General features: G+C 42.8%; 2 protein-coding genes and 1 pseudogene across 3 annotated transcripts; 1 reads left to right on the forward strand and 2 right to left on the reverse strand.

Moving 5' to 3' along the window:
* Positions 1 to 273: 273 nt before the first annotated feature.
* LOC110537847 (39S ribosomal protein L17, mitochondrial) lies at positions 274 to 2,708 on the reverse strand. Of its 2 annotated transcripts, XM_021624276.2 has the most exons (3): positions 2,201 to 2,586; positions 996 to 1,064; positions 274 to 830 (listed from the first exon to the last, which is right to left on the reverse strand). In XM_021624276.2, exons 1-3 carry the CDS (start codon positions 2,372 to 2,374, stop codon positions 570 to 572), a joined length of 504 nt encoding a protein of 167 aa, XP_021479951.1. In that variant the 5' UTR covers positions 2,375 to 2,586; the 3' UTR covers positions 274 to 569. The 2 variants fall into 2 exon arrangements, with proteins under 2 accessions (XP_021479951.1, XP_021479959.1); XM_021624284.2 differs by lacking the exon at positions 996 to 1,064 and having other exon boundaries at positions 464 to 830; positions 2,201 to 2,708.
* A 2,495-nt stretch (positions 2,709 to 5,203) lies between these two features.
* LOC110537842 lies at positions 5,204 to 12,173 on the reverse strand (annotated as a pseudogene).
* Positions 12,174 to 14,720: 2,547 nt separating this feature from the next.
* LOC110537821 (trypsin-2) lies at positions 14,721 to 16,710 on the forward strand. The gene is made up of 6 exons (XM_021624236.2): positions 14,721 to 14,848; positions 15,027 to 15,177; positions 15,313 to 15,563; positions 15,743 to 15,879; positions 16,042 to 16,143; positions 16,323 to 16,710. Exons 1-6 carry the CDS (start codon positions 14,809 to 14,811, stop codon positions 16,368 to 16,370), a joined length of 729 nt encoding a protein of 242 aa, XP_021479911.2. The 5' UTR covers positions 14,721 to 14,808; the 3' UTR covers positions 16,371 to 16,710.
* Positions 16,711 to 26,374: the final 9,664 nt, after the last annotated feature.

The following is a 26,374-nucleotide window of genomic DNA, read 5'->3' on the forward strand; positions in this document are numbered from 1 at the left end:
TTGGTACAGTACAATTACTTTTCTGGAACCTCACAATTGGGGCGCTTACAGGCAAGTGGAAAAGGAGAACGGATAGCCGGTCCAATTGAATGTAATTGCAATAGGTTTGGGGTAATTTTGGCAAGTAGTTACCAGTATGTAAAAACCAACCTCTACAGCAGCTCTTAATAAAAAGACAGTTTAAATCTAAACAAATAGAATGAATGGGAAAGCTCATGATGAGTGTGTGATTATGTCTGGCTGAAGGTGGTTGAAAGCATAAAACATCCTGCCTCTATTTGCCACTGCCTGATGTTTATTCTGAATCAGTAGAGAGATTAAAAACAGGACATCAACCATGATGATAATGAAACGTTTGGGGGACATGTTTCTGAACCGGTAGAGGGAATAATAACAGCATATCAAACCTGTTTGATTTAAGCACATCTTAAATTCACATTAGTGCCATAAACAGAACGCGTAACATTGTCATACAATCACATTTATTTTGTGGAGTCCACAGAAAGTCAAATACTGTAGCCAGACATCTAAAAACTGTAATACATGTAATGTCAGTGTGGCTGGTTGCATTATGCCTCAACCTTGGCTGCTGCCTGCTGTGCCCGCTGTTCTCTGTAGCCTTTGAGGAGCTGGTTGATTAGTGTGAGTTCATTGTCTCGTTTGGCGGTCTGGAGAGGTGGGAACGGGTTGCCTTTATACTCAAGCACGGCCATAGCAGCCTTGTCCAGGTTCTCCCTGTTGGGAATGCGGGCCATGCGGGTGTAGGCTTTGGGCTGGGTCTCAAACCTGGGAGCCAGGACCTTGAAGAGCTTTGGGATCAGATCCTTTTCCTTAAACCACAGGAGAGAGAGACGGGATGCTGACTTACTGAAAGAACTAGGAACACACTCATATTAACCTCGTAGATAATAGTACAACAATGCTGGGGACATTGGGACGGTCTGACTTGGTCTGAGTACATTAAAATACTAACAAAGATCATAAAGAACATTTACTGTGAGCCAGAAATTTGCCATTTTCATCGCTTTCTCGTCAGTGTCTCCCTTCTTGGCATAGTCAATCAACTGCAAAACAACATCACATTGGTCAACAACGTCACAAGCTGTCAAAACTACACAGTAGCCTACTAAACAGGGATGATTGAGAAGTAGCTGACTAAATCAAACAAATACAACCATGGAGTTAAATTAAAAAGTATTGATTTCAGCAAACAAAGGCACACATCTACATAGGACAACCATGGGTACACACACGGTAAATGTTTCATAATTTACTATTGATCTTGGGCAAATCAATGTAGTCAGAGCTGAATTTCACAAAGCCAGGACTCTGCTCAACTCCATAGTTCATCAGAAACTTCCTTCACAATGGGAGTTGAGTTGAGTCAACTAGTGGAGTAGCCCAAAGGCTGGTAGATGACAATAGAGTCGCTTCATCTTACTGTCCAAAGGGAATCTATGTAGCCAGCTATACACTCATATCCCCTATGGACCGGGTTGTACATAACATATTCTCCATTCAAGTTGCAAAGGAGTCGATTACCACCTTAACTCGATTTAATGGCGAGAAGATGGAAAAAAAACATACTGTAATGAAACAGCTGGGAGCAGGTCTCGAACCCTCGGGCTCGGCGCGCTATCGACTGTGCCGCAAAAGCATGCTCGTGCGGCAGGGTCGATTTCCGTGCTTATACTACTCCCTCCTTTTCAAAGAGCGCGTCCTCGCGCTAGCTTGTGACTCTTACAGGAACGCGCTCACCGGTCAAGCACACGCACTGTCGTGGATGCAAGGTCTGATCACTTCTGACACCAATGTAATGAAACAGACAGGGAGCAGGTATCGAACCCTCGACCTTCTAGCCCGAGGTCCGGCGCGCTATCGACTGTGCCGAAAAAGCATGCTCGTGCGGCAGGGTCGATTTCCGTGCTTATAAACCCAGGGTCGTAACAATACTTTCTTTATGAAACACAATGTTCGCCATGTTCCGGGTGTTGCCAATCAGGTTGGAGCAGTCTATTTTTTCACCCCTGGTCTGATTGACTGAAGGGGTATACGCGTATAGCCGGCTGCATACATTCCTTTTGCACGGTAAGATGAAACGACTCAATATCGCTATCAGCCAGCCTTTGAATTACTGGAGAAGCAACTTTGTTGAGCAGCGTAAAAAGGTAACGTTGCCATGTTACATACATGTCCTCACCTTTTCAGCATAAAATCGAACTTCGTCTGCTCTGCCTCGGGTGGTCTCTATCCTCTCGTGTCGAACGAGGCCGGTAAGAATGTTCCGAAGCATGTTTATTCGCGACTCTGGACCGAGACCCATTTTACGGGCCACCCGGCCATGGGATATCAACATCTGAATGTTGACGCGCATCTTGTCGAGTTCCGAAGCCTACAAGAGGCTATAAAGAAAAAAGGAATCAAGCCGGTCTTCAAAAATGTAAACCGATGTTTCTAACGAAGGTTATCTTCCGTTATTCTCGTTTTAAATTAGGTTTATGTGATCATTAATACATCCCCGAGGTCGCTTAATAACGTGACAACTTTGACATTGCCGGTGCATCAGTTATCTCAGTCTGTGTGGGTGAAAAATAGTTCCACTTTAGGATTAAATGGTTCCGCCTCAAATGTATTATATTTGTCATTAATTCATTCATTGTTGTTTTGTTATTAGATATCAGGTCTTTCTATGTTGCGTAGAGATATTTCAAAATGTAAAAAAAAAAGGTTAATTTCTGATTAGGAAATATAATCGGAAATAAGTGTACATATTTAAATGACCTATTTACGATATATGATGACAAATAGCATAGATATACAGTACCAGTCAAAATTTTGAACACACCTATTTGCATTTACTATTTTCTACATTGTAGATTTAATAGAGAAGACATCAACTATGAAAAAACAAAAAAGTGTTAATAAACAAATCAAATCAAGATAGATTTTAGATTCTTCAAAGTAGCCAACCTTTGCCTTGATGGCAGCTTTGCACACTCTTGGAATTCTCTCAACCAGCTTCACGTGGAATGCTTTTCCAAACATCTTGAAGGAGTTCCCACATATGCGGAGCACTTTTTGGCTGCTTTTCTTTCACTCTGCTTTCCAACACATCCCAAACCATCTCAATTGGGTTTAGGTTGGGTGATTGTGGAGGCCAGGTCATCTGATGCAGCACTCCATCACTCTCCTTCTTTGTCAAATAGCCCTTACACAGCCTGGAAGTGTGTTTTGGGTCATTGTCCTGTTGAAAAACAAATGATAGTCCCACTAAGGGCAAACCAGATGGGATGGCGTATCGCTGCAGAATGCTGTAGTAACCATGCTGGTTAAGTGTGTCTTGAATTATAAATAAATCACAGACCATGTCACCAGCAAAGCACCCCCACATCATCACACCTCCTCCTCCATGCTTCACAGTGGGAACCGTAAATGTGGAGATTATCCGTTCACCTACTCTGCATCTCACAAAGACATGCGGTTGGAACCAAAAATCTCACATTTTGACTCTTCAGACCAAAAAACAGATTTCCACTGATCTAATGTTCATTGCTCGTGTTTCTTGTCCCAACCAAGTCTCTTCTTATTATTGTTGTCCTTTAGTAACAGACACATCTCAACATCAACTGTTCAGAGGAGACTGTGACTGTGAATCAGGCCTTCATGGTCGAATTGCGGTTTCTTTGCCACAATTAGACCATGAAGGCCTGATTCACACAGTCTCCTCTGAACAGTTGATGTTGAGATGTGTCTGTTACTTGAACTCTGTGAAGCATTTATTTGGGCTGCAATTTCTGAGGCTGGTAACTCTAATGAACTTATCCTCTGCAGCAGAGATAACTCTGGGTCCTGTGGCGATCTTCCAGTTTCATCATAGCGCTTGATGCTTTTTGCGACTGCACTTGAAGAAAGGTTCAAAGTTCTTGAAATTTTCCGTATTGACCAACCTTCATGTCTTAAAGTAATGATTTGCCACAATATGGACTTGGTCTTTTACCAAATAGGGCTATCTTATGTATACCACCCCTACCTGGTCACAACGCAACTGTTTGACTGAAACGCATTAAGAAGGAAAGAAATTTCACAAATTAACAAGGCACACATGTTAATTGAAATGCATTCCAGGTGACTACCTAATGAAGCTGGTTGAGAGAATGCTAAGAGCATGCAAAGCTGTCATCAAGGCAAAGGGTGGCTACTTTGAATATTTTTATTTATTTAACTAGGCAAGTATGTTAAGGACAAATTCTTCTTTACAATGACAGCCTAGGAACAGGGGGTTAACTGACTTGTTCAGGGGCAGAACGACAGATTTTTACCTTGTTAGCTCGGGGATTCGATATAGCAACCTTTCGATTACTGGCCCAACGCTCTAACCACTAGGCTACCTTCCACCCACAGAATCTCAAATATAAAATATTTTTAATTTGTTTAACACTTCTTTTTTTTACTACATGATTCCATATGTGTTATTTCATAGTTTTGATGTTGTCACTATTATTCTACAAAGTAGAAAATAGTAAAAATAAAGAATCTCTGGAATGAGTAGGTGTGTCTAAACTTTTGACTGGTACTGCATATATATATTTTTTATTGTACTCCGAATGGTCCCAGATGCATACCCAAAATAATCAGCAGTTTCTCACAGTAGAGGAGAGTCGGGTAATTTTAGTCATTTTTTAAATTCAGCATCACTCCAAGGGAAATATAGTATATCTGCATATATTTACGGATGTTATAATTATTTTAGAAAAGTGGTTTCTTGGCACAACTTACCCCAGATATGAGCATTGTGAGCAGCAACGCATCAATACACAACTATAGAAACTAATCGATGTAATCAATAATGTACCTTGTTGTATCTTGCTGTATTGATACAAATCAAATGGTTACGGTAGGGTACCATGACACAATGAATTACCCCCTGTATCCTTTAGAAAGAAAAACAGTATATTCTTGATCCATACTTTAACAATTTGCTAGTGGTTACTAGTTTCTCTGGTGTTTACTAGTAAAACTACTTGACATGAGAAGATAGAAAGACCTTTGCAAAGATTTCTAAGGACAGTGAGAGTACAAACACAACAGAAAAAAGTATTTAGTGTTAAATGCTTTATTTGTCATGAAAACAAATGTGGATATTGAACTGCACAGGATGTTGTAGAGGTGTGGGACTATTGAATGACCAAAGCTAGGATCAGACTTAGTAGGTGGCCATTGTGCTGGTCAGCCAGTCATTAAAGATGCACACCTAGAGAAGGAGAAGGGAGACATCAGTGTACACAGGGCCAAGTCACTGTAAACCTGGGATAAAGTTGGTATTAGAGCTGGGGTGAAGTTGGTATTATTGAAGTTAGAAACATGTAGTTGTGACAGGGATGAGCCAGTGGTCTAATAAAGGCTTTATCCCACAAACTTAGCAGCAGAAGTCTATATTCTTACCTTGGCATAGACACCGTGGTTATCAGTGCTGGGCACAGCCCTATCCCCAGGACACAATACCCTGAAGCTGACCGTTGCACACCACGGGGCCACCGGAGTCACCCTGAGAGAGAGACACTGTTACTTCACTGTTTCTCTATACTGTATTTTCGGTCAGACAACAACCACCCGAGCCACTGCCTGTTCACCCCGCTATCATCCAGAAGGCGAGGTCAGTAGCAGGGACCGAGAGACTGAAAAACAGCTTCTATCTCAAGGCCATCAGACTGTTAAACAGCCACCACTAACATTGAGTGGCTGCTGCCAACATACTGACTCAACTCCAGCCACTTTAATGATGGAAATGGATGTAAAAATGTATCACTAGTCACTTTAAACAATGCCACTTAATAGAATGTTTACATACCCTACATTACTCATCTCATATGTATATACTGTACTCTATACCATCTACTGTATCTTGCCTATGCTGTTCTGTACCATCACTCATTCATATATCTTTATGTACATATTCTTTATCCCTTTACACTTGTGTGTGTATAAGGTAGTAGTTGTGGAATTGTTAGGTTAGATTACTCGTTTGTTATTACTGCACTGTCGGAACTAGAAGCACAAGCATTTCGCTACACTCGCATTAACATCAGCTAACCATGTGTATGTGACACATAAGATTTGATTTGATTTAATAGTTTTGATAAGCTGGTCAGTAGTACCTGGCAAGAGTCCTTGCCTCCCTCCAGGAATCCAGCACAGAACATGGCGTTAGTGATCATGCCAGGGTAGGCGTTGTTACAGACGTTGAAGGACAGGAGGGCGAGGTTCAGGCACTGTAGCTTGTTGCTATCGGTGGCTGTAAGGATGGATGAAAAATGAAAGAATGGATAGAAAGAAGGGGAAATTAAAGGCAGAACATGCCAATTATGGATCATTTACCTTTTAACACTGGCAATGGTTACCTGACCAAGTATATTTTACAACAGAGCCCCAAAATACAGGAGCTCATGGTGTTGCCCCATCCAGAGACGGTACACATGGTGCCCGCGGGGGCACAGCTGCTGGGCAGAGCAACAGGCTGCACGTAGGTGATCTGCTGGGCAGAGCAACAGGCTGCACGTAGGTGTTGAGGGTGGCGGGCTTGATCAGCATGATGTCATTGTTGATGTTGTAGGAGCTGTAGTTGGGGTGGGGGATGACTTGGGAAGAAGTGATGAATTGCTCCTTACCTTCAGTCCCTTCAATGTTGTTTTTGCCCAGACACACCTCCACACAGCTTAGGGAGAAAGAGGGAAAGGAAAGTCTTTCATCACTTGATGGTGTTCTGTGCTGAGCCTTGGTGAAGTGAACTGCATGATATAATCTGGATGATAGGATGTTGTTAAACCATGACAGACATGTAAATAACCTTGTATATGCCTTGGCGAGTGCAAGCCGGAACGGCTCATAGGAACAGGAGCCTATCTCCTGTTTCTGTAGGGTGAGGCAGCTTGATGTACCAATACATATATTGAATGTATTCATTAAATGTAAGTCTTACTCATCTATAAGCACATAGGATACTTCAGTTGAAGTCGGAAGTTTACATACACTTAGGTCGGAGTCATTAAAACTCATTTTTCAACCACTCCACAAAATTCTTGTTAACAAACTATAGTTTTGGCAAGTTGGTTAGGACATCTACTTTGTGCATGACACAGGTAATTTGTCCAACAATTGTTTACAGACAGATTATTTCACTTAGAATTCACTGTATCACAATTCCAGTGGGTCAGAAGTTTACATACACTAAGTTGACTGTGCCTTTAAACAGCTTGGAAAATTCCAGAAAATTATGTCATGGCTTTAGAAGCTTCTGTTAGGCTAATTGACATAATTTGAGTCAATTGGAGATGTACCTGTGGATGTATTTCAAGGCCTACCATCAAACTCAGTGCCTCTTTGCTTGACATCATGGGAAAATCAAAAGAAATCAGCCAAGACCTCCGAAAAAAATTGTAGACCTCCACAAGTCTGGTTCATCCTTAGGAGCAGTTTCCAAATGCCTGAAAGTACCACGTTCATCTGTGCAAACAATAGTACACAAGTATAAACACCATGGGATAACGCAGCCGTCATACCGCTCAGGAAGGAGACGCGTTCTGTCTCCTAGAGATGAATGTGCTTTGGTGCGAAAAGTGCAAATCAATCCCAGAACAACAGCAAAGGACCCTGTGAAGACGCTGGAAGAAACAGGTACAAAAATATCTATATCCACAGTAAAAATGAGTCATATATTAACATAACCTGAAAGGCTGCTCAGCAAGGAAGAAGCCACTTCTCCAAAACTGCCATAAAAAAGCCAGACTACACTTTGCAACTGCACATGGGGACAAAGATCATACTTTTTGGAGAAATGTCCTCTGGTCTGATGAAACAAAAGAAAAAAATGTACAACTTGGTTGCAAATTGGAGGGCAAGTAGCCTAGTGGTTAGAGCGTTGGACTATTAACCGAAAAGTTTGCATGATTGAAACCTCGAGTTGACAAGTTAAAAATCTGTCATTCTGCCCCTGAACAAGGCAGTTAACCCACTGTTCCCAGGCCATCATTGAAAATAAGAATTTGTTCTTAACGTACTTGCCTAGTTAAATAAAGGTAATGTTATATATATATTTAAATGGGTCTTCCAAATGGACAATGACCGCAAGCATACCTCCAAAGGTGTGGCAAAATGGCTTAAGGACAACAAAGTCAAGGTATTGGAGTGGCCATCTCAAAGCCCTGACCTCAATCCTATAGATAGTTTGTGGGCAGATCTGAAAAAGTGTATGCGAGCAAGGAGGCCTACAAACCTGACTCAGTTACACCAGCTCTGTCAGGAGGAATGGGCCAAAATTCACCCAACTTATTGTGGGAAGTTTGTGGAAGGCTACCCAAAATGTTTGACCCAAGTTAAACAATTTTAAAGGCAATGCTACCAAATACTAATTGAGTGTATGTACACTACTGAACCACTGGGAATGTGATGAAATAAATAAAAACTTAAATTATTCTCTCTACTATTATTCTGACATTTCACATTCTTAATGAGTTGGACGGAAGGATATACTCCAAACACCCGAACAGGCCCTCATCCCCATCATTCACTGGAGAAAGAAACAGATTTCGCAGAAAGATATTGGGTGCCTTGAGGATCAGGCACCCAAGGATCAGGCGACGAGTGCCTAATCTGCCTTTGCCATCTGTAATGTTATCCAACGTTCAATCGCTGGAAAATAAATGGGCCGAACTGAAAGCACATATATCCTACCAATGGGACATTAAAAACGGTAATATCTTATGTTTCACCGAGTCGTGGCTGAACGACAATATTAATAACATACAGCTGGCGGGTTATAGTGTATCGGCAGGACAGAACAGCAGCCTCTGGTAAGACACTGGGCCGATGTATATTTGTAAACAACAGCTGGTGCATGATATCTAAGGACGTCTCAAAGTTTTGCTCGCCTGAGGTAGAGTATCTCATGGTAAGCTGTAGACCACACTATCTACCTAGAGAGTTTTCATCTGTATTTTTCGTAACTGTCTACCACAAACCGACGCTGGCACTAAAACAGCACTCAATGAGCTGTATACCGCCATAAGCAAACATGAAAACTATCATCCAGAGGCGGTGCTCCTAGTGGCCAGGGACTGCAGGGAATCAGTTTTGCCTCATGTCTATCAGCATGTTAAAAATAATTCTAGACCACCTTTACTCCACACACAGAGATGCGTACAAAGCTCTCCCTCGCCCTCCATTTGGTGAACCTGACCATAATTCTACCCTCCTGATTCCTGCTTACAAACTCAAATTTAAGCAGGAAGCACCAGTGACTCGGCCTATTAAAAAAAAGTGGTGAAGCTGATGAAGCAGATGCTAAACTACAGGACTGTTTTGCCAGCACAGACTGGAATATGTTCTGGGATTCTTCCGATGGCATTGAGGAGTACACCACATCAGTCACTGGCTTCATCAATAAGTTAATTGATAATGTGTTGTCCCTACAGTGACTGTATGTACATACCCCAACCAGAAGCCATGGATTACAGGCAACATTTGGACTGAACAAAAGGGTAGAGCTGCCGCTTTCAAGGTGCGGGACTCTAACCCGGAAGCTTATAAGAAATCCCGCAATGTCTTCCGATGAACCATCAAACGGGCAAAGCATCAATACAGGGCTAAGATCGAACCGTACAACATCGGGTCCGACGCTCATCGGATGTGCCAGGGCTTGTAAACTATTACAGTCTACAAAGGGAAGCACAGCCGAGTGCTGTCCAGTGACACAAGGCTACCAGACAAGCTAAATAACTTCTATGCTCGCTTCGAGGCAAGTAATACTGAAACATGCATGAGAGCATCAGCTGTTTCGGATGATTGTGTGATCCCGCACTCCACAGCCAATGTGAGTAAGACCTTTTAAACAGGTCAACATTCACAAGGCCGCAGGGCCAGATGGATTACCAGGACGTTTACTCTGAGCATGTATTGACTAACTGGCAAGTGTCTTCACTGACATTTTCAACCTCTCCCTGTCTGAGTATGTAATACCAACATGTTTCAAGCAGACCCCCATAGTCCCTGTGCCCAATAATACTAAGGTAACCTGCCTAAATGACTACCGACCTGTAGCACTCACGTCTGTAGCCATGAAATGCTATGAAATACTTTGAAAGGCTGGTCATGGCTCACATCAACATCATTATCCCAGAAACCCTAGACCCACTCCAATTTGCATACCACCCCAAAAGATCCACGAATGATGAAATCTCTATTTCATTCCACACACCCTTTCACACCTGGACAAAAGGAACACTTATGTGAGAATGCTATTCATTGACTACAGCTCAGCGTTCAACACCATAGTGCCCTCAAAACTAATCACGAAGCTAAGGACCCTAGGACTAAACACCTCCCTCTGCAACTGGATCCTGGACTTCCTGACGGCTGCCCCCAGGTGGTAAGAGTAGGTAACAACACATCTGCCACACTGATCCTCAACACGGGGGCCCCTCAGGGGTGCGTGCTCAGTCCCCTCCTGCACTCCCTGTTCACTCATGACTCTACGGCCAGGCACGACTCAAACAACATCTTTAAGTTTGCAGATGACACAACTGGGGTAGGCCTGATCACCAACAATGATGAGACAGCCTATAGGGAGGAGGTCAGAGACCTGACCATGGGGTGCAAAGACAACAAACTCTCCCTCAACGTGATCAAGACAAAGGAGATTATTGTGGACTACAGGAAAAGGAGGACTGAGCAAGTTGAGAGCTTCAAGTTCCTTGGCGTCCACATCACCAACAAACTAACATGGTCCAAGCACACCAAGACAGTCGTGATGAGGACACAACTAATTAGTATATGTACCATCAAGTTATATGCAACTCATATTTCTGTATTAATTGAACTGAAAAAGTACATTTCAAGTCATCATTGTGGTACCACTGATTTGAGATTAGTGTGGTAAGTACCTGGCAAGAGTCCTTGCCTCCCTCCAGGTATCCTGCACAGGACATTGCATCGGTGATCATGCCAGTGTAGGAGTTGTTACTGTAGGACAGGATGGGGATGTTCAGGCACTGCGGCTTGTTGCTGAGAGAGAATGAGAGAGAAAGAGAGGATATTGTGTTCCTAATAGTACAATTTCTATGCCTGAAAACACTCAGTCACCATGAAAATGACCAACTGGCGCATGTAACCTTTGACCCAGGTTCTGTACTCACTGGAGCTCATGGTGCTGTAGTTGGGGTGACGGATCACGCGGGATGAAGAGATGAACTGCTCGCTACCCTCAGTTACCTTGATGTTGTGCTCGCCCAGACGCACCTCCACATGAGAAGATCAGAAGATTCTATGAATACTCCTAAGTGGCGCAGCAGTCTAAGGCACTGCATCTCAGTGCTAGAGGTGTCACTACAGACCCTGGTTCAATCCTGGGCTGTATCACAACTGGCTGTGATCAGGAGTCACATAGGGCAGCGGACAATTGGCACAGTGTCGTCTGGGTTAGGGGAGGGTTTTGAGTAGGTCGTCATTGTAATATAAGAATTTGTTATTAACTGACTTGCCTAGTTAATAAAAGTTAAATTAAATAAACAAATGAGAGAGAGAGAAGTCTAATTAATTAACTTAGTTAAATACAAACTCTAAAACTATGTCCTTTAGTTTAGCCAAAATTAGATTGTCACTAACCATGTTTCCATCCAAACATTATTTTGCAAGTAAAGTACCTGTCGGATAAAAAGACTCCCAACAGGCCTGATGGAAACAGTATAATATTAGGTTAACTTTCCTTTCCTAAATACGCTAGACAGGGGTGTACACAATATATTGGAAGTAGTTCACATGATACTTACGACTTGTAGCAGTGAGCAGCAGGCACCACCATGTGCTGGAGATCAGGGAGCCACCACAGAAGTGTTACCCAGACTGCAGAGATACCTGATGGTGCTGGGAGTACGGCTTGTCTTGCACTCATACCCTTCGATCTTTTCGTCCTCCATTGCGACTGGAAACCGAGAGCAGGCAGATTCTTAGCTATATTTCCTCACCTTTTGAGTATATTAAAAAAGGCATAATACTATCATAAAAGTGGAATAACATTTGTTAATAACGTAAAATTAACACATTTGTGATGTTAGTGTCAACACAGTCCTCCATGCCAATTTTTACACCGCTCCGATGAGCAGAGCAAAGACCAGAGAAATCATGGTTGCTGTGTCATCCTGTCAATGAAAGGGGTTAACCTGCACCCCTGGTTTATGTACCTCACAGTTTCATGGAACTGTTTGATATGTCGAGATCTCTAATCAGATTTAAAAGGTTCTCTGGTGAGCAAATAATACAGCAGGTAGCATCAAGCTGTAAATGTTGGAAAGTTGTGCATCCTCACCACTCACTGGGGAAGGTTAAGATACGGGAAGGGTCAACTAATCCTAGCTCTGTGTCCAAGACCAACGTCTATGTGAATGAGACTCAAACCTGTCAATTCACCTTGCAAAATGTAGGCCTACCTTTTCATTAAGTATTGGTCAACGTTGTCTTATTAGTCCCAGTACAGTGTTTATTGAGTTAATTCCAGACTTAGGACTGGATTCAATCCGTATTGTGGAAGTGTCATTCAAGGTCAGTGTTAATATGTGAAGGTAATTTCCGAATGAGCTGACATATGCAGCATTTACCGTGAATGAAGTCTTTGCGAACAGGGGGAAATGCCTTTAAAATTCAATTGAGTTTTAACGCAGAATTTCTGTGACCATCTACGATACGGATGAAATCCAGCCCTTCATTTCTACCAGAAGACAGTGATACAGTACACTAAAACTGCTAGTTTGAGATGACCAGTATTCTCTGCGGTTCAAACTGTATCTTGACCTCAACATGGCTGCAACACAGCTGTGTGTGAACACACACAATCTACCCAAGGCCTACTGTACCATAGCTTTGTAGATTAGATGTTTACTTAGTCACATGCACAGGGTCGTAGATGTCGTTGCAGTGTATAGTGAAGTACACAACTTCTTCGGGATCGGTGTCCCTTCCACGGGACGGTTGAGCTAACGTAGGCTAATGCGATTAGCATGAGGTTGTAAGTAACAAGAAGATTTCCCAGGACATAGACATATCTGATGTTGGCAGAAAGCTTATATTCTTGTTACTCTAACTGCACTGTCCAATTTACAGTAACTATTTCAGTGAAAGAATACCATGCTACTGTTTGAGGAGTGTGCATAATTTTATACATGGCAAGTTATTAATAAACATATTAGGCACATTTGGGCAGTCTTGACACATTTTTAACAGAAATGCAATGGTTCATTGGATCAGACTAAAACTTTGCACATACACTGCTGCCAACTAGTGGACAAAATCTAAATTGCACCCGGACTGGAATAATACATTATGGCCTTTCTCTTGCATTTCAAAGATGATGGTACAAAAAAAAATACAAAATAGTGGGGGGGTTCTTTGTATTATCTTTTACCAGATCTATTCTGTTATATTCTCCTAAATTCCTTCCACATTTCCATAAACTTCAAAGTGTTTCCTTTCAAATGGTACCAAGAATATGCATATCCTTGCTTCAGGGCCTGATCTACAGGCAGTTAGATGTCGGTATGGAATTTTAGGCAAAAAAATGTTAGAGTTGTATCCTTTTTTTATGAGCATGGCCTTATTTCTATTACAGCATATTGGATGACTGTCATTCATATTCCATTCATCTATCTTAACCTATCGCTGTTACATTACTACATGATACTCAAATGTCCCTATACCCATCATGAGATTGCCACAACCTAGTCTATAAATGAAAGTTTACATTGTAGGTGCATAGGTTGAAAGAAAATTGAGTAATCAAGGTGACAGACGTCAACACATTCAATACTGCCTTGCCTGCATCTAGGGATGTGGACATAAATGTAGGGTTATGGTTGAGCCAGGATGTGGACATGAAGTTAGAGTTATGGGTAAGGGTTGAGCCGGGGTGTAGACTAGTGTCAACCACAGGAGATTATGGCACCTTAATTGGAGATCGTGAGATCAGGAGATCGTGGCACCTTACTCTATTAGTGTAATGGTATCAAATACAACAAACACATGGTTTCCATTTGCTCTGTTCCAGCCATTATTATGAGCCGTCCTCCCCTCAGCAGCCTCCATTACTGTCAAAGTACAACTATTTATTTAAAACTTGTGTTAATACCAAATATAATACATTACACTACCCAAGTGTGTGCTTACGTTGAGTGTTTTACTGTATATTAACTGCATACAGTATAACTTATGTAATGAACTCATGGCCATATAAGGTATACAGAGTTTATTTTTAAGACAGCCTTGCATGACTTTCCAACAAAACCCCATAAACCCAGTTTGCTTGTTTACAAAGCTCAAATTGGCCTTGTGAGCAGCAAAGATGTGTTTGTCGACTTCTCCAAGAGAATACCACCGTGTGAACCACACAGCTGTGTTGCAGTCATGTTGAGATCAAGATACAGTCTGAACTGCAGAGAATACTGGCCATCTCAAACTGGCAGTTGTAGTGCACTGTACATTTATCAATGTCTCCTGTAAGAAATTCAAATCAAATCCAGATGGTAAGAACCTGCACAAAAAAAGGAAAACGTATATTTAGCTTCATGCTGCCTTTAGGGTCAACTTTATACCAATCCTTGATGGAAACTGCTGTGTCGTAATGCTGACCTTGGCAATGCACCTTTTGCCTCTGATTGGATTTCTCTTGACCAATCAAACAGTTCCATTAAACGGGGCGGCACACCCGATTCTGCATATATACCAGGGGTGCAGATTAACCCCTTTCATCGACAGGATCATACAGCAACCATGATTTCTCTGGTCTTCGTTCTGCTCATTGGAGCCGCTTGTGAGTATAATAATGACCATAGAAAAAGAACAGGACTGTGTAATGACACTAACATCACAAATGTGTTTTTTTGACGTAATTAAGAAATATGTTGTTGTTGTTTTATCATAGTGCTATGCTTTTCCATCTCAAAAGCTGAGGTAATATCGTTAAGAATGTGCCTGCTCTCTGTTTACAGTCGCCACGGAGGACGACAAGATCGTTGGAGGGTATGAGTGCAAGGCCTACTCCCAGCCCCACCAGGTGTCTCTGAACTCTGGGTACCACTTCTGTGGTGGCTCCTTGGTCAATGAGAATTGGGTTGTGTCTGCTGCTCACTGCTACAAGTCGTAAGTACACTCCCAAGTGAACTACTAGCAACATATAGAGTCAATAACAACTAGCAACAATTTGACAAGCTTAACTTTTGCGAAACTTAAGGACACAAGTGAACTCCACATTCACATGAACTCTCTCTCTTTCAGCCGTGTGGAGGTGCATCTGGGCGAGCACAACATCAAGGTGACTGAGGGTAGCGAGCAGTTCATCTCTTCATCCCGCGTGATCCGTCACCCCAACTACAGCGCCTACGACCTCGACAATGACATCATGCTGATCAAGCTGAGCAAGCCCGCCACCCTCAACACCTACGTGCAGCCTGTTGCTCTGCCCAGCAGCTGTGCCCCCGCAGGCACCATGTGTACCGTCTCTGGATGGGGCAACACCATGAGCTCCAGTGAGTGCAGAACCTGGGTCAAAGGTTACATGTGCCAGTTGGTCATCTTTATGGTGACTGAGTGTGTTTACAGGCATTGAACATATACTATTAGAAACACAATGACATTATATATAACCATAACTCTCCTTCTCCCTCTCTCCATTCTTCCATTTCTCTCTGTCTGCTTTTCCTTACAGCCGCTGACAAGAACAAGCTTCAGTGCCTGAACATCCCCATCCTGTCCTACAGCGACTGTAACAACTCCTACCCTGGCATGATCACCAACGCCATGTTCTGCGCTGGATACCTGGAGGGAGGCAAGGACTCTTGCCAGGTACTTACCACCCTGACCTCAATTCAGTGGTTCCACTGATGACTTTAAATGTACCTTTTCAGTTCAATTAATACAGAAATATGAGTTGTATATAACTCTTTCTTTCTCTCGCTCTCTTTCTGCCTTCCTTCTTCCCTCTCTCGCTCTCTCTCTCTCTCTCAGGGTGACTCTGGTGGCCCTGTGGTGTGCAACGGTGAGCTCCAGGGTGTTGTGTCCTGGGGTTACGGCTGTGCCGAGCCCGGTAACCCTGGTGTCTACGCCAAGGTAAGACAGAAAAATAGTTTTCCTGTTGTGGAAACATCAACATTCATACATCACTGTGACATCACTTGGTTTCCCAAAAGAAAAAGACATTGAGTCTATAAAACATTGATTGATGGTTCTCACGTTGCCTCCCATTGAGCGTGTCCACTAATGTCTCCCTTCTTCTTCTCTTCCTCCAGGTGTGCATCTTCAATGACTGGCTGACCAGCACCATGGCCACCTACTAAGTCTGATCCTAGCTTCGGTCCTCCAGCATGGTCCCAGAAGTCTACAACATCCTGTGCAGTTCAGCGTCTACCTTTTTAAACTGGAGATGAAATACTAATGACAAATTAAATATTTAACATAATTTCAGTCTACTGAGTATTTTTCCCAAAGATAAACAAAAAAGTGAATATACTCTTGAAGGTTCTTCTTACATGCCTGCAGCATAGAGCACATGTTCATGTATGACATTAAATATTTTGTTCTGTATAGCATCAAGAGAGTGTTGATTGTAAGTGGAATGTTAATAAATGCTGCATTATATCAGCTGGAATTATTTCAGCTAAAAGCTATGGTCTGTGACTGGTACATATATTTCTTGACTTTTAAATAAATGCTGATTTTTGAAGAGTATAATGTATAAATGCCTCAGGAGCTCAGGTAATCTGTCGTAACCCATCAGACACTCAGACCGGACAGTTTTATCTCCATCTCTCCATTCAAAGACTCAATCATGGACACTCTTACTGACAGTTAGGGCTGCTTCGCGTGATGTATTGTTGTTTTCTCTACCTTCTTGCCCTTTGTGCTGTTGTCTGTGCCCAATAATCTTTGTACCATGTTTTGTGTTGCTACCATGTTGTGTCATGTTGTGTTGCTACCATGTTTTGTTGCTGCCATGCTATGCTGTTGTCTAAGGTCTCTTTACGTAGTGGTGTCTCTCTTGTCGTCGTGTGTTTTGTCCTATATTTTTATTGCATTTTTAATTTTTAATCCCAGCCCCCGTCCCCTCAGGAGGCCTTTTGGTAGGCCGTCATTGTAAATAAGAATTTGTTCTTAACTGACTTGCCTAGTTAAATCCAATTTAAATGTAATTTAAACACTATCACATGGTTAGCAGATGTTAATGCGAGTGTAGCGAATTTACTCCATTGTTTATAAACAATGTAATTGTAAACAAACACTATAACTTCGAAACATGGGTCATGATTCAATCATATGTGCATTGTTGACAAGCGCATTGCTCTGTTGATCATTTTGCTTTATAAAGACAATTTACTACTCTCTATAGCCCTCAACTCTAGAATAGAAAACCAGCAGGTTCTGGACATTGTAGGGTAAGAGTTGAATACCCCTGCTCTATAGCAATCATTAAGACAAATGTTATTTTTTATTTGGTTGAGCAATCCCTTTAACAAATTAAACTGTTAGGAGGAATTATATATGGACATCCTTATATTGGAAATGTCACATTTTCTATTTCAGTGCAAACATTAGTTATGTATTCTATGGGGTTATGGTTGCATACAGTTCAGAGAGAAGTGATGTGTAACAACTGTAACCTGTGTGAGATGCAGTGGTGGGCTCTCAGGGCCAGCAATGTCTTCTCTGCTGACCTAAACATCATCAGAATATATATATTTTTTAAATATATTTTCCCACAAATATGTATTAAATTATTCCCCAGAGTAAGAGTTATACTCTTCATTTCATAGCTTTCCTCTTGGTTGCACTGCTTCCAGCCCCAGGTTGAGATTTGGAGGGCTGGTCTTTACGTTAGATCTTTTATCCAATCATATTCAGCCATCATGTGTTGCCAGGGGTCTAAAATCGGCCCTCAGGCCTTCAGAATCAACAGTGCGGGCGCTTGTAGCTTAAAGTGAATGAAAATGAAAATTTAGTGTCAACCAATCAGCTTTAGAGTTGGCTATTGTACGCCTGCTGGCTGGCTCCAGTGTTACACAGGAGCCAGCTAGCAGGCGTAGTGCGTGCACGTCTTTTGATTGGATTACCAATATTGAGAGGCAAGTCATATGGGCAGGTCTATGCAGAACTAGGAAACTGAATTTGATAAACAAATTAATTTGCGTACTACTAAGCTGTTTTTTCAACCCACAATGGCGGAAGGAGGAGAAGATATCGATTTGGTCGAGGATATAATTATAACGGCATTCTCAAGAAGAACTTTTCAAGAAAAGTTAGACATTGTCAGGAGAGGTCGCCCGATGCCGACGCTACAAAGCCTGTCACAGATGGGAAAGGGGTTCGTTCGCCACTTTCAAAGTTCCAACTACGAGCGCTATCAATGGCTCACAGGCTCCGAGAAGCACTGCAAACTGTACTGCTGGGAATGCTATTATTTGCAAGTGATCGATTTGGTGTTTGGAGCCACACTGGCTTTGCAAACTTGAGTTGTCTAAGCAAGGCAGCAACGAGACAACAAAGTACGGCTGGGCACTTACAAGCAATGGTGCTTTTGAAAACTTTTGGGGACACCCGAGTGGATCTACAGCTCAACGAACAAGCGCGCAGGGCAATGGAGCCGCACAATGAAAAGGTGAAGAAAAATAGGGAAATATTGAAAAGACTCATCGATTGTGTCATGTTTTTGGGTAAACAGGAACTGTATTTTTTGGGGGGGGGGACTTAAAGCTCAAAGTTTGTGGACCAGAAATGGATAGAAGAAGAATATTAATATAACTCTGTTGCACTCGACTATGTTCTTGCCTATTAGTTGAACTGTACTGTATTGTACTCTTCCCTTGAAATTCTCTGAAGAAAAATGTCAATTTCAAGGTGACGCAACGCCTGGTTATACAGCGATTCTGTCTAAATGTATAGTGTCTAGAGCCATGGCATCATAATGATGGTAATAAGAGGTGGATTAATTCGGGTGGGTCTGTGTAAGGACCTCGCTGAAGGCCCAGGCCCCAGGCCCACGGCACGCCACTGGTGAGATGGCTAGCTAGTTAGCGGTGCGCGCTAGTAACATTTAAATGTGTGAAGTCACTCGCTCTGAGAACTTGAAGTACTGTAGTTGTTTCCCTTGCTCTGCAAGGGCTGTGGCTTTTGTGGAGCGATAGGTAGCAATGCTTCGTGGGAGGCAAGTGTCAATGTGTTTAGAGGGTCCCTGGTTCAAGTCCAGGGCGGGGTGAGGAGAGGGACCGAAGCAAAACTGTTACATTGGTGCTGTGAGGTAACTTGCACAATAACTGAAGGCAGCCGGGGATGATGTAGCGGTAGGATCACTGGGATGCTGCGGGTTGAGTAGCTAGCTGTACTGACTAGTTTGTCTAGCCAGCATGTTGTTCGTCTGTCCCTCGAGGATGATGACAAATCCGGTGAACCACAACATTAAACAAGTATAGCGAGTGAAATGGAGTTGGCTATACTCATACTGCCCCGGCCTATTAAACAAAAGCAAATTGAGCAATAAACTTCGGTGTCACAACACTCTAGCGAACTCCGTCACTGTTCTCCAAGATCACCTCCATCCAATACGCACGTACCCGCCCAATCTACTTCACGCCACACCGTACGTGGATGCGGACAGTTCTGTACAGGGACGCGGAAAGTTCAAGATTAGAATAAAGTAAATCCAGTCTTTACAGGGGGTTACATTCACCCCTCACTAGGAAAACCTGACGTCCCGACAAGTTATACATAAGATTAGGCATCACAATGAATTTGACACATAACACAGTTTACGACACACCTTCAGCTGTAACTTATCGTAACACTATGCAACAGTAAAGCGCAGGCAAATAAAAACACACCTTCAAACCAAAAAAAACTCTCGGAAGTATGAGATGTGTGTGGTGCAAGAAAACACTGTAATGAGGTGAAGTGATGGTATGGCGATGTACCTGACTTCTTCACCCAGCCAGCTGAAGGACCTCTCGGATGAGTCTACTTTCAAAGTTTCTGCACTGATGCCCTGGTCAGAGTTTATGCAGGAATGCAGGCCATAATGGACAAAGAACTTCTCCCAAAGCACCCTGGCCACAGTGCTGGCTTCCTGATCTTAAGTGGCGTAAGCTTGGGCGTAGCGAGTGAAGTGATCTGTCACTACGAGGATGTTACTGATGTTCTTTGTGTCATTAAATCAAATCAAATCATATGTTATTTGTCACATACACATGGTTAGCAGATGTTAATGCGAGTGTAGCGAAATGCTTGTGCTTCTAGTTCCAACAATGCAGTAATATCCAACAATTTCACAACTACCTTATACACACAAGTGTAAAGGGATGAAGAATATGTACGTAAAAAAATATATGAATGAGTGATGGTATAGAACGGCATAGGCAAGATGCAGTAGAAGGTATAGACAGTATATACATATGAGATGAGTACTGTAGGGCATGTAAACATATAACAGTAGCATTGTTTAAAGTGGCTAGTGATACATTACATCAAGATGATTCCAGCCTCCAGCAGATCTTCCAGGTGTTTTCGGACATCCTCTACATCTGCAGGAGCGATTCTGCGAGACCTCTCTCTGAATGGGCGATCATCCTCATCTGATGCTCCACTCTTTTAGCACACCCTACATCCCACTCATTCAGTTAAAATGCTTTGGCTCTCTCACTCCGTCGTCTTCTCAGGAGCTTTCTACAGTCAGATAGCACAGCAGAGTCACCGAAGTCGAACAGGTCAGGTTTGAGCAGAGTACAGTTCCCCCCAAGGCTGCATGCCTTCATCTTTTATTTTCTGGGCGATGCACCTGCTTCACTGGGAAGTGTTAGGTTCTAAATTAACCTTGTAAAATTCAAGGACGATTAGTAAAGCTCAGTCCAGGTTTATTCACCATTTGGGTCATACAGCTGCACAGGCAAATACATGTTTCCACCAGTGGTAGTATATATACTCTGATTTGGGTGTTGTGTCCTCCTTCCATCTAAACATTACATCTTTATTGCTAGGCAGGAGGTTACATGATGCGGGCCATAAACTGTCCGTTATTGTGACCTGACCTCGGCTCCCCATTCCTGACTAAACCACATCTCTCCACCCTTATCAGTGGCTGCAAACGTGATTGCCTTCCATTTACTCAATACATTCCGAGCTTAAATGCTTGACCAGGACAGTGTGAGTCTTGTTGCCTTGGTGAACTCCTTACAGACTTCAATCTCTGCTTCAGCCACGGGGGAAAAGTCAAGGGCCTCCCAGAGGTGTGTTTAAGGAACCCTATGGGTCCCTCCTCCCTCAGAGTGTTCTCTCTTTCCCTCTGGTGGTAGGCCATTAGGCGGTTGGAGTTCTGATGGGGTACACCCACTTGCGTCGCACGGTCCAGCTTCTCACACAGCTTCCCTAGCACAGAGAACATGTTGGAGTTTGTTCTCAAGAGCATGGAAGAGTCATCATGTGTTGGGGGCTCTGGGAATACTAAGGCATGTGTGTGTAAAGGCTTCTGGACACCCACCACTTCAGCTGGAAACTAGATGGCGACTTCAATGTACACGTCAGAGGGGTAGCTGTTTTCACTCTGTAGGCTGGAGAGGATTATAAAGCAACCAAGATTTCTCTGGTCTTTGTTCTGCTCATTGGAGCCACTTGTGAGTATCATAATGATCATAGAAAAAAGAACAGGACTGACACAAATGTTTCTTTGACGTTTGTAACGATGAAAGCAAGTTCAGGGAGTGAATACATTTAATAAATAAAAGAACAAAACAAGAACCACGAACAGCCTACCGACGTAGAACAGAAATAATGACGACTGGGTAAGAAATCAAGGGGAGTGACATATATAGGTTGTTGGAGGAGGTGATGGAGTCCAGGTGAGTGTCATTATGCGCCTAACACTGGTGACAGGTGTGCGCCTTAACGCGGAGCTGCTTGCTGCAATTTCGATGAGGCTCTCTTGTTCAGATATCAGTAAGTGGACTGGAAGCAGGGCATGAAAGGGATAACAAATCCAGTTGTTTGTGTCATCCATTTCGGGAAAGTACCTGCATAATTGCGCACTCAACTCACTCAGGTGCTTCACTATATCACATTTGACATTGTCCGTAAGCTTGATGGAATGATCGAAAGACCTGTGTGTTGTCCTTGTGAATGCAGACAGTGAAGACCTCCAACTTCTTAATCATAGCCTCAATTTTGTCCCGCAGATTGTATATAGTTGTGGAGAGTCCCTGTAATCCTAGATTCAGATCCTTCAGGTGAGAAAAAACATCCCCCAGATAGGCCAGTCGTATGAGAAACTCATCATGCAAGCGGTCAGACATGCAAATTATGGTCAGTAAAGAAAACTTTAAGCTCGTCTCTCAATTTAAAAAAACCTGTCAATACTTTGCCCCTTGATAACCAGCGCAATTCTGTATGTTGTAAAAGCGTTACATGGTCGCTGCCCATGTCATTGCATAGTGCAGAAAATACACGAGAGTTCAGGGGCCTTACTTTGACAAAGTTAACAATTTTCACTGTAGTGTCCAAAACATCTTTCAAGCTGCCAGGCATTCCCTTGGCAGCAAGAGCCTCTTGGTGGATGCTGCAGGGTACCCAAGTGGCGTCGGGAGCAACTGTTTGCACGTGTGTTACCACTCCACTATGTCTCCCTGTCATGACTTTTGTGCCATCAGTACAGATACCAACACATCTTGACCACCGAAGTTCATTTGATGTCACAACGTTGTCCAGTACTTTAAAAATATCCTCTCCTGTTGTCCTGGTTTACAGTTGTTTGCAGAAGAGGATGTCTTCCTTAATTGATCCCCCATGAACGTAAAGCACATATACCAGGAGCTGTGCCAGGCCCCCCCACGTCTGTTGACTCATCCAGCTGTAACGCATAGAATTCACTGGCATGTTGTCCGGTCCTCTGGCAGTCTCTATGGGGGTGCCACAGGGTTAAATTCTCGGGCCAACTCTTTTCTCTGTATATATCAATGATGTTGCTCTTGCTGCGGGCGATTCCCCGGTCCACCTCTACGCAGACGACACCATTCTGTATACTTCCGGCCTTTCCTTGGACACTGTGCTATCTAACCTCCAAACGAGCTTCAACGCCATACAACACTCCTTCCGTGGCCTCCAACTGCTCTTAAACGCTAGTAAAACCAAATGCATGCTTTTCAACCGTTCACTGCCTGCACCCGCATGCCCGACTAGCATCACCACCCTGGATGGTTCCGACCTAGAATATGTGGACATCTATAAGTACCTAGGTGTCTAGCTAGACTGTAAACTCTCCTTCCAGACTCATATCAAACATCTCCAATCTAAAATAAAATCTAGAGTCGGCTTTCTATTCCGCAACAAAGCCTCCTTCACACACGCCGCCAAACTTACCCTGGTAAAATTGACTATCCTACCGATCCTCGACTTCGGCGATGTCATCTACAAAATAGCTTCCAATACTCTACTCAGCAAACTGGATGCAGTTTATTACAGTGCCATCCGGTTTGTTACTAAAGCACCTTATACCACCCACCACTGCGACCTGTATGCTCTAGTCGGCTGGCCCTCGCTACATATTCGTCGCCAGACCCACTGGCTCCAGGTCATCTACAAGTCCATGCTAGGTAAAGCTCCGCCTTATCTCAGTTCACTGGTCACGATGGCAACACCCACCCGTAGCACGCGCTCCAGCAGGTGTATCTCACTGATCATCCCTAAAGCCAACACCTCATTTGGCCGCCTTTCGTTCAAGTTCTCTGCTGCCTGTGTCTGGAACGAATTGCAAAAATCGCTGAAGTTTGAGACTTTTATCTCCCTCACCAACTTCAAACATCTGCTATCTGAGCAGCTAACCGATCGCTGCAGCTGTACATAGTCTATCGGTAAATAGCCCACCCAATTTACCTACCTCATCCCCATACTGTTTATATTTATTTACTTTTCTGCTCTTTTGCACACTAGTATCTCTACCTGTACATGACCATCTGATCATTTATCACTCCAGTGTTAATCTGCAAAATTGTAATTATTCGCCTACCTCCTCATGCCCTTTGCACACAATGTACAGTGCCTTGCGAAAGTATTCGGCCCCCTTGAACTTTGCGACCTTTTGCCACATTTCAGGCTTCAAACATAAAGATATAAAACTGTATTTTTTTGTGAAGAATCAACAACAAGTGGGACACAATCATGAAGTGGAACGACATTTATTGGATATTTCAAACTTTTTTAACAAATCAAAAACTGAAAAATTGGGCGTGCAAAATTATTCAGCCCCCTTAAGTTAATACTTTGTAGCGCCACCTTTTGTTGCGATTACAGCTGTAAGTCGCTTGGGGTATGTCTCTATCAGTTTTGCACATCGAGAGACTGAAATTTTTCCCATTCCTCCTTGCAAAACAGCTCGAGCTCAGTGAGGTTGGATGGAGAGCATTTGTGAACAGCAGTTTTCAGTTCTTTCTACAGATTCTCGATTGGATTCAGGTCTGGACTTTGACTTGGCCATTCCAACACCTGGATATGTTTATTTTTGAACCATTCCATTGTAGATTTTGCTTTATGTTTTGGATCATTGTCTTGTTGGAAGACAAATCTCCGTCCCAGTCTCAGGTCTTTTGCAGACTCCATCAGGTTTTCTTCCAGAATGGTCCTGTATTTGGCTCCATCCATCTTCCCATCAATTTTAACCATCTTCCCTGTCCCTGCTGAAGAAAAGCAGGCCCAAACCATGATGCTGCCACCACCATGTTTGACAGTGGGGATGGTGTGTTCAGCTGTGTTGCTTTTACGCCAAACATAACGTTTTGCATTGTTGGCAAAAAGTTACATTTTGGTTTCATCTGACCAGAGCACCTTCTTCCACATGTTTGGTGTGTCTCCCAGGTGGCTTGTGGCAAACTTTAAACAACACTTTTTATGGATATCTTTAAGAAATGGCTTTCTTCTTGCCACTCTTCCATAAAGGCCAGATTTGTGCAATATACGACTGATTGTTGTCCTATGGACAGAGTCTCCCACCTCAGCTGTAGAGCTCTGCAGTTCATCCAGAGTGATCATGGGCCTCTTGGCTGCATCTCTGATCAGTCTTCTCCTTGTATGAGCTGAAAGTTTAGAGGGATGGCCAGGTCTTGGTAGATTTGCAGTGGTCTGATACTCCTTCCATTTCAATATTATCGCTTGCACAGTGCTCCTTGGGATGTTTAAAGCTTGGGAAATCTTTTTGTATCCAAATCCGGCTTTAAACTTCTTCACAACAGTATCTCGCACCTGCCTGGTGTGTTCCTTGTTCTTCATGATGCTCTCTGCGCTTTTAACGGACCTCTGAGACTATCACAGTGCAGGTGCATTTATACGGAGACTTGATTACACACAGGTGGATTGTATTTATCATCATTAGTCATTTAGGTCAACATTGGATCATTCAGAGATCCTCACTGAACTTCTGGAGAGAGTTTGCTGCACTGAAAGTAAAGGGGCTGAATAATTTTGCACGCCCAATTTTTCAGTTTTTGATTTGTTAAAAAAGTTTGAAATATCCAATAAATGTCGTTCCACTTCATGATTGTGTCCCACTTGTTCTTGATTCTTCACAAAAAAATACAGTTTTATATCTTTATGTTTGAAGCCTGAAATGTGGCAAAAGGTCGCAAAGTTCAAGGGGGCCGAATACTTTCGCAAGGCACTGTATATAGACTCTCTTTTTTTATTTTCTTTCTACTGTGTTATTGACTTGTTAATTGTTTACTCCATGTGTAACTCTATGTTGTCTGTTCACACTGCTATGCTTTATCTTGGCCAGGTCGCAGTTGTAAATGAGAACTTGTTCTCAACTAGCCTACCTGGTTAAATAAAGATTAAATAAAATTAAATTAAAAATCTCCTGCCATGTCACTGATGCATCGTGAAACAATGTTATTTGATGAAGGCATTGTCTGCATCATTTTTTGGGTCTTTTCCCCCAGCATTGTTCCAGCCATATCATAGAATTAAATCCTCCACAATAGTATGGGGCTTGCCTGTCCTAGCCAGTCGGTAGCTCACCATATAAGACGCTTCCACCCCCTTCTTATTAATGGTATCTGTTGCTTTTATACATGTCTTACTACTCGAAAGTCGTCTTAATTCGCGATCAAAAAACTCCCATGGCTCATTTTTCAAATTGCCATGTTTTGTTTCTGAAGGTTTCATTGAGTTGTGAGATAGTACTTTTGCACATATAACACATTGTGGCTGAGGAAAGGCACTACTCCCAATATACTGTAAGTGAACCCCAAATAAATGTATTTCTCATCATATTTGCGCTTCTTCGATGGTCCAACTTCCCTGTCTGTTGTTCGGTGTT

Source organism: Oncorhynchus mykiss, chromosome 2 (assembly GCF_013265735.2).
Source record: "Oncorhynchus mykiss isolate Arlee chromosome 2, USDA_OmykA_1.1, whole genome shotgun sequence".
Taxonomy (NCBI): Eukaryota; Metazoa; Chordata; class Actinopteri; order Salmoniformes; family Salmonidae; genus Oncorhynchus; species Oncorhynchus mykiss.

What these genes read in the sequence shown, in the direction of transcription:
- LOC110537847 (XM_021624276.2), bottom strand. Translation starts at nt 2,374, where the DNA reads ATGCGCGTCAACATTCAGATGTTGATATCCCATGGCCGGGTGGCCCGT. An exon ending in TTCGATTTTATGCTGAAAAG is followed by an intron (nt 1,065 to 2,200) that starts GTGAGGACATGT and finishes GTTGTTTTGCAG; the next exon opens with TTGATTGACTATGCCAAGAA. An exon ending in TGGCAAATTTCTGGCTCACA is followed by an intron (nt 831 to 995) that starts GTAAATGTTCTT and finishes CTGTGGTTTAAG; the next exon opens with GAAAAGGATCTGATCCCAAA.
- LOC110537821 (XM_021624236.2), top strand. Translation starts at nt 14,809, where the DNA reads ATGATTTCTCTGGTCTTCGTTCTGCTCATTGGAGCCGCTT. An exon ending in GCTGCTCACTGCTACAAGTC is followed by an intron (nt 15,178 to 15,312) that starts GTAAGTACACTC and finishes TCTCTCTTTCAG; the next exon opens with CCGTGTGGAGGTGCATCTGG. An exon ending in ACCCTGGTGTCTACGCCAAG is followed by an intron (nt 16,144 to 16,322) that starts GTAAGACAGAAA and finishes CTCTTCCTCCAG; the next exon opens with GTGTGCATCTTCAATGACTG.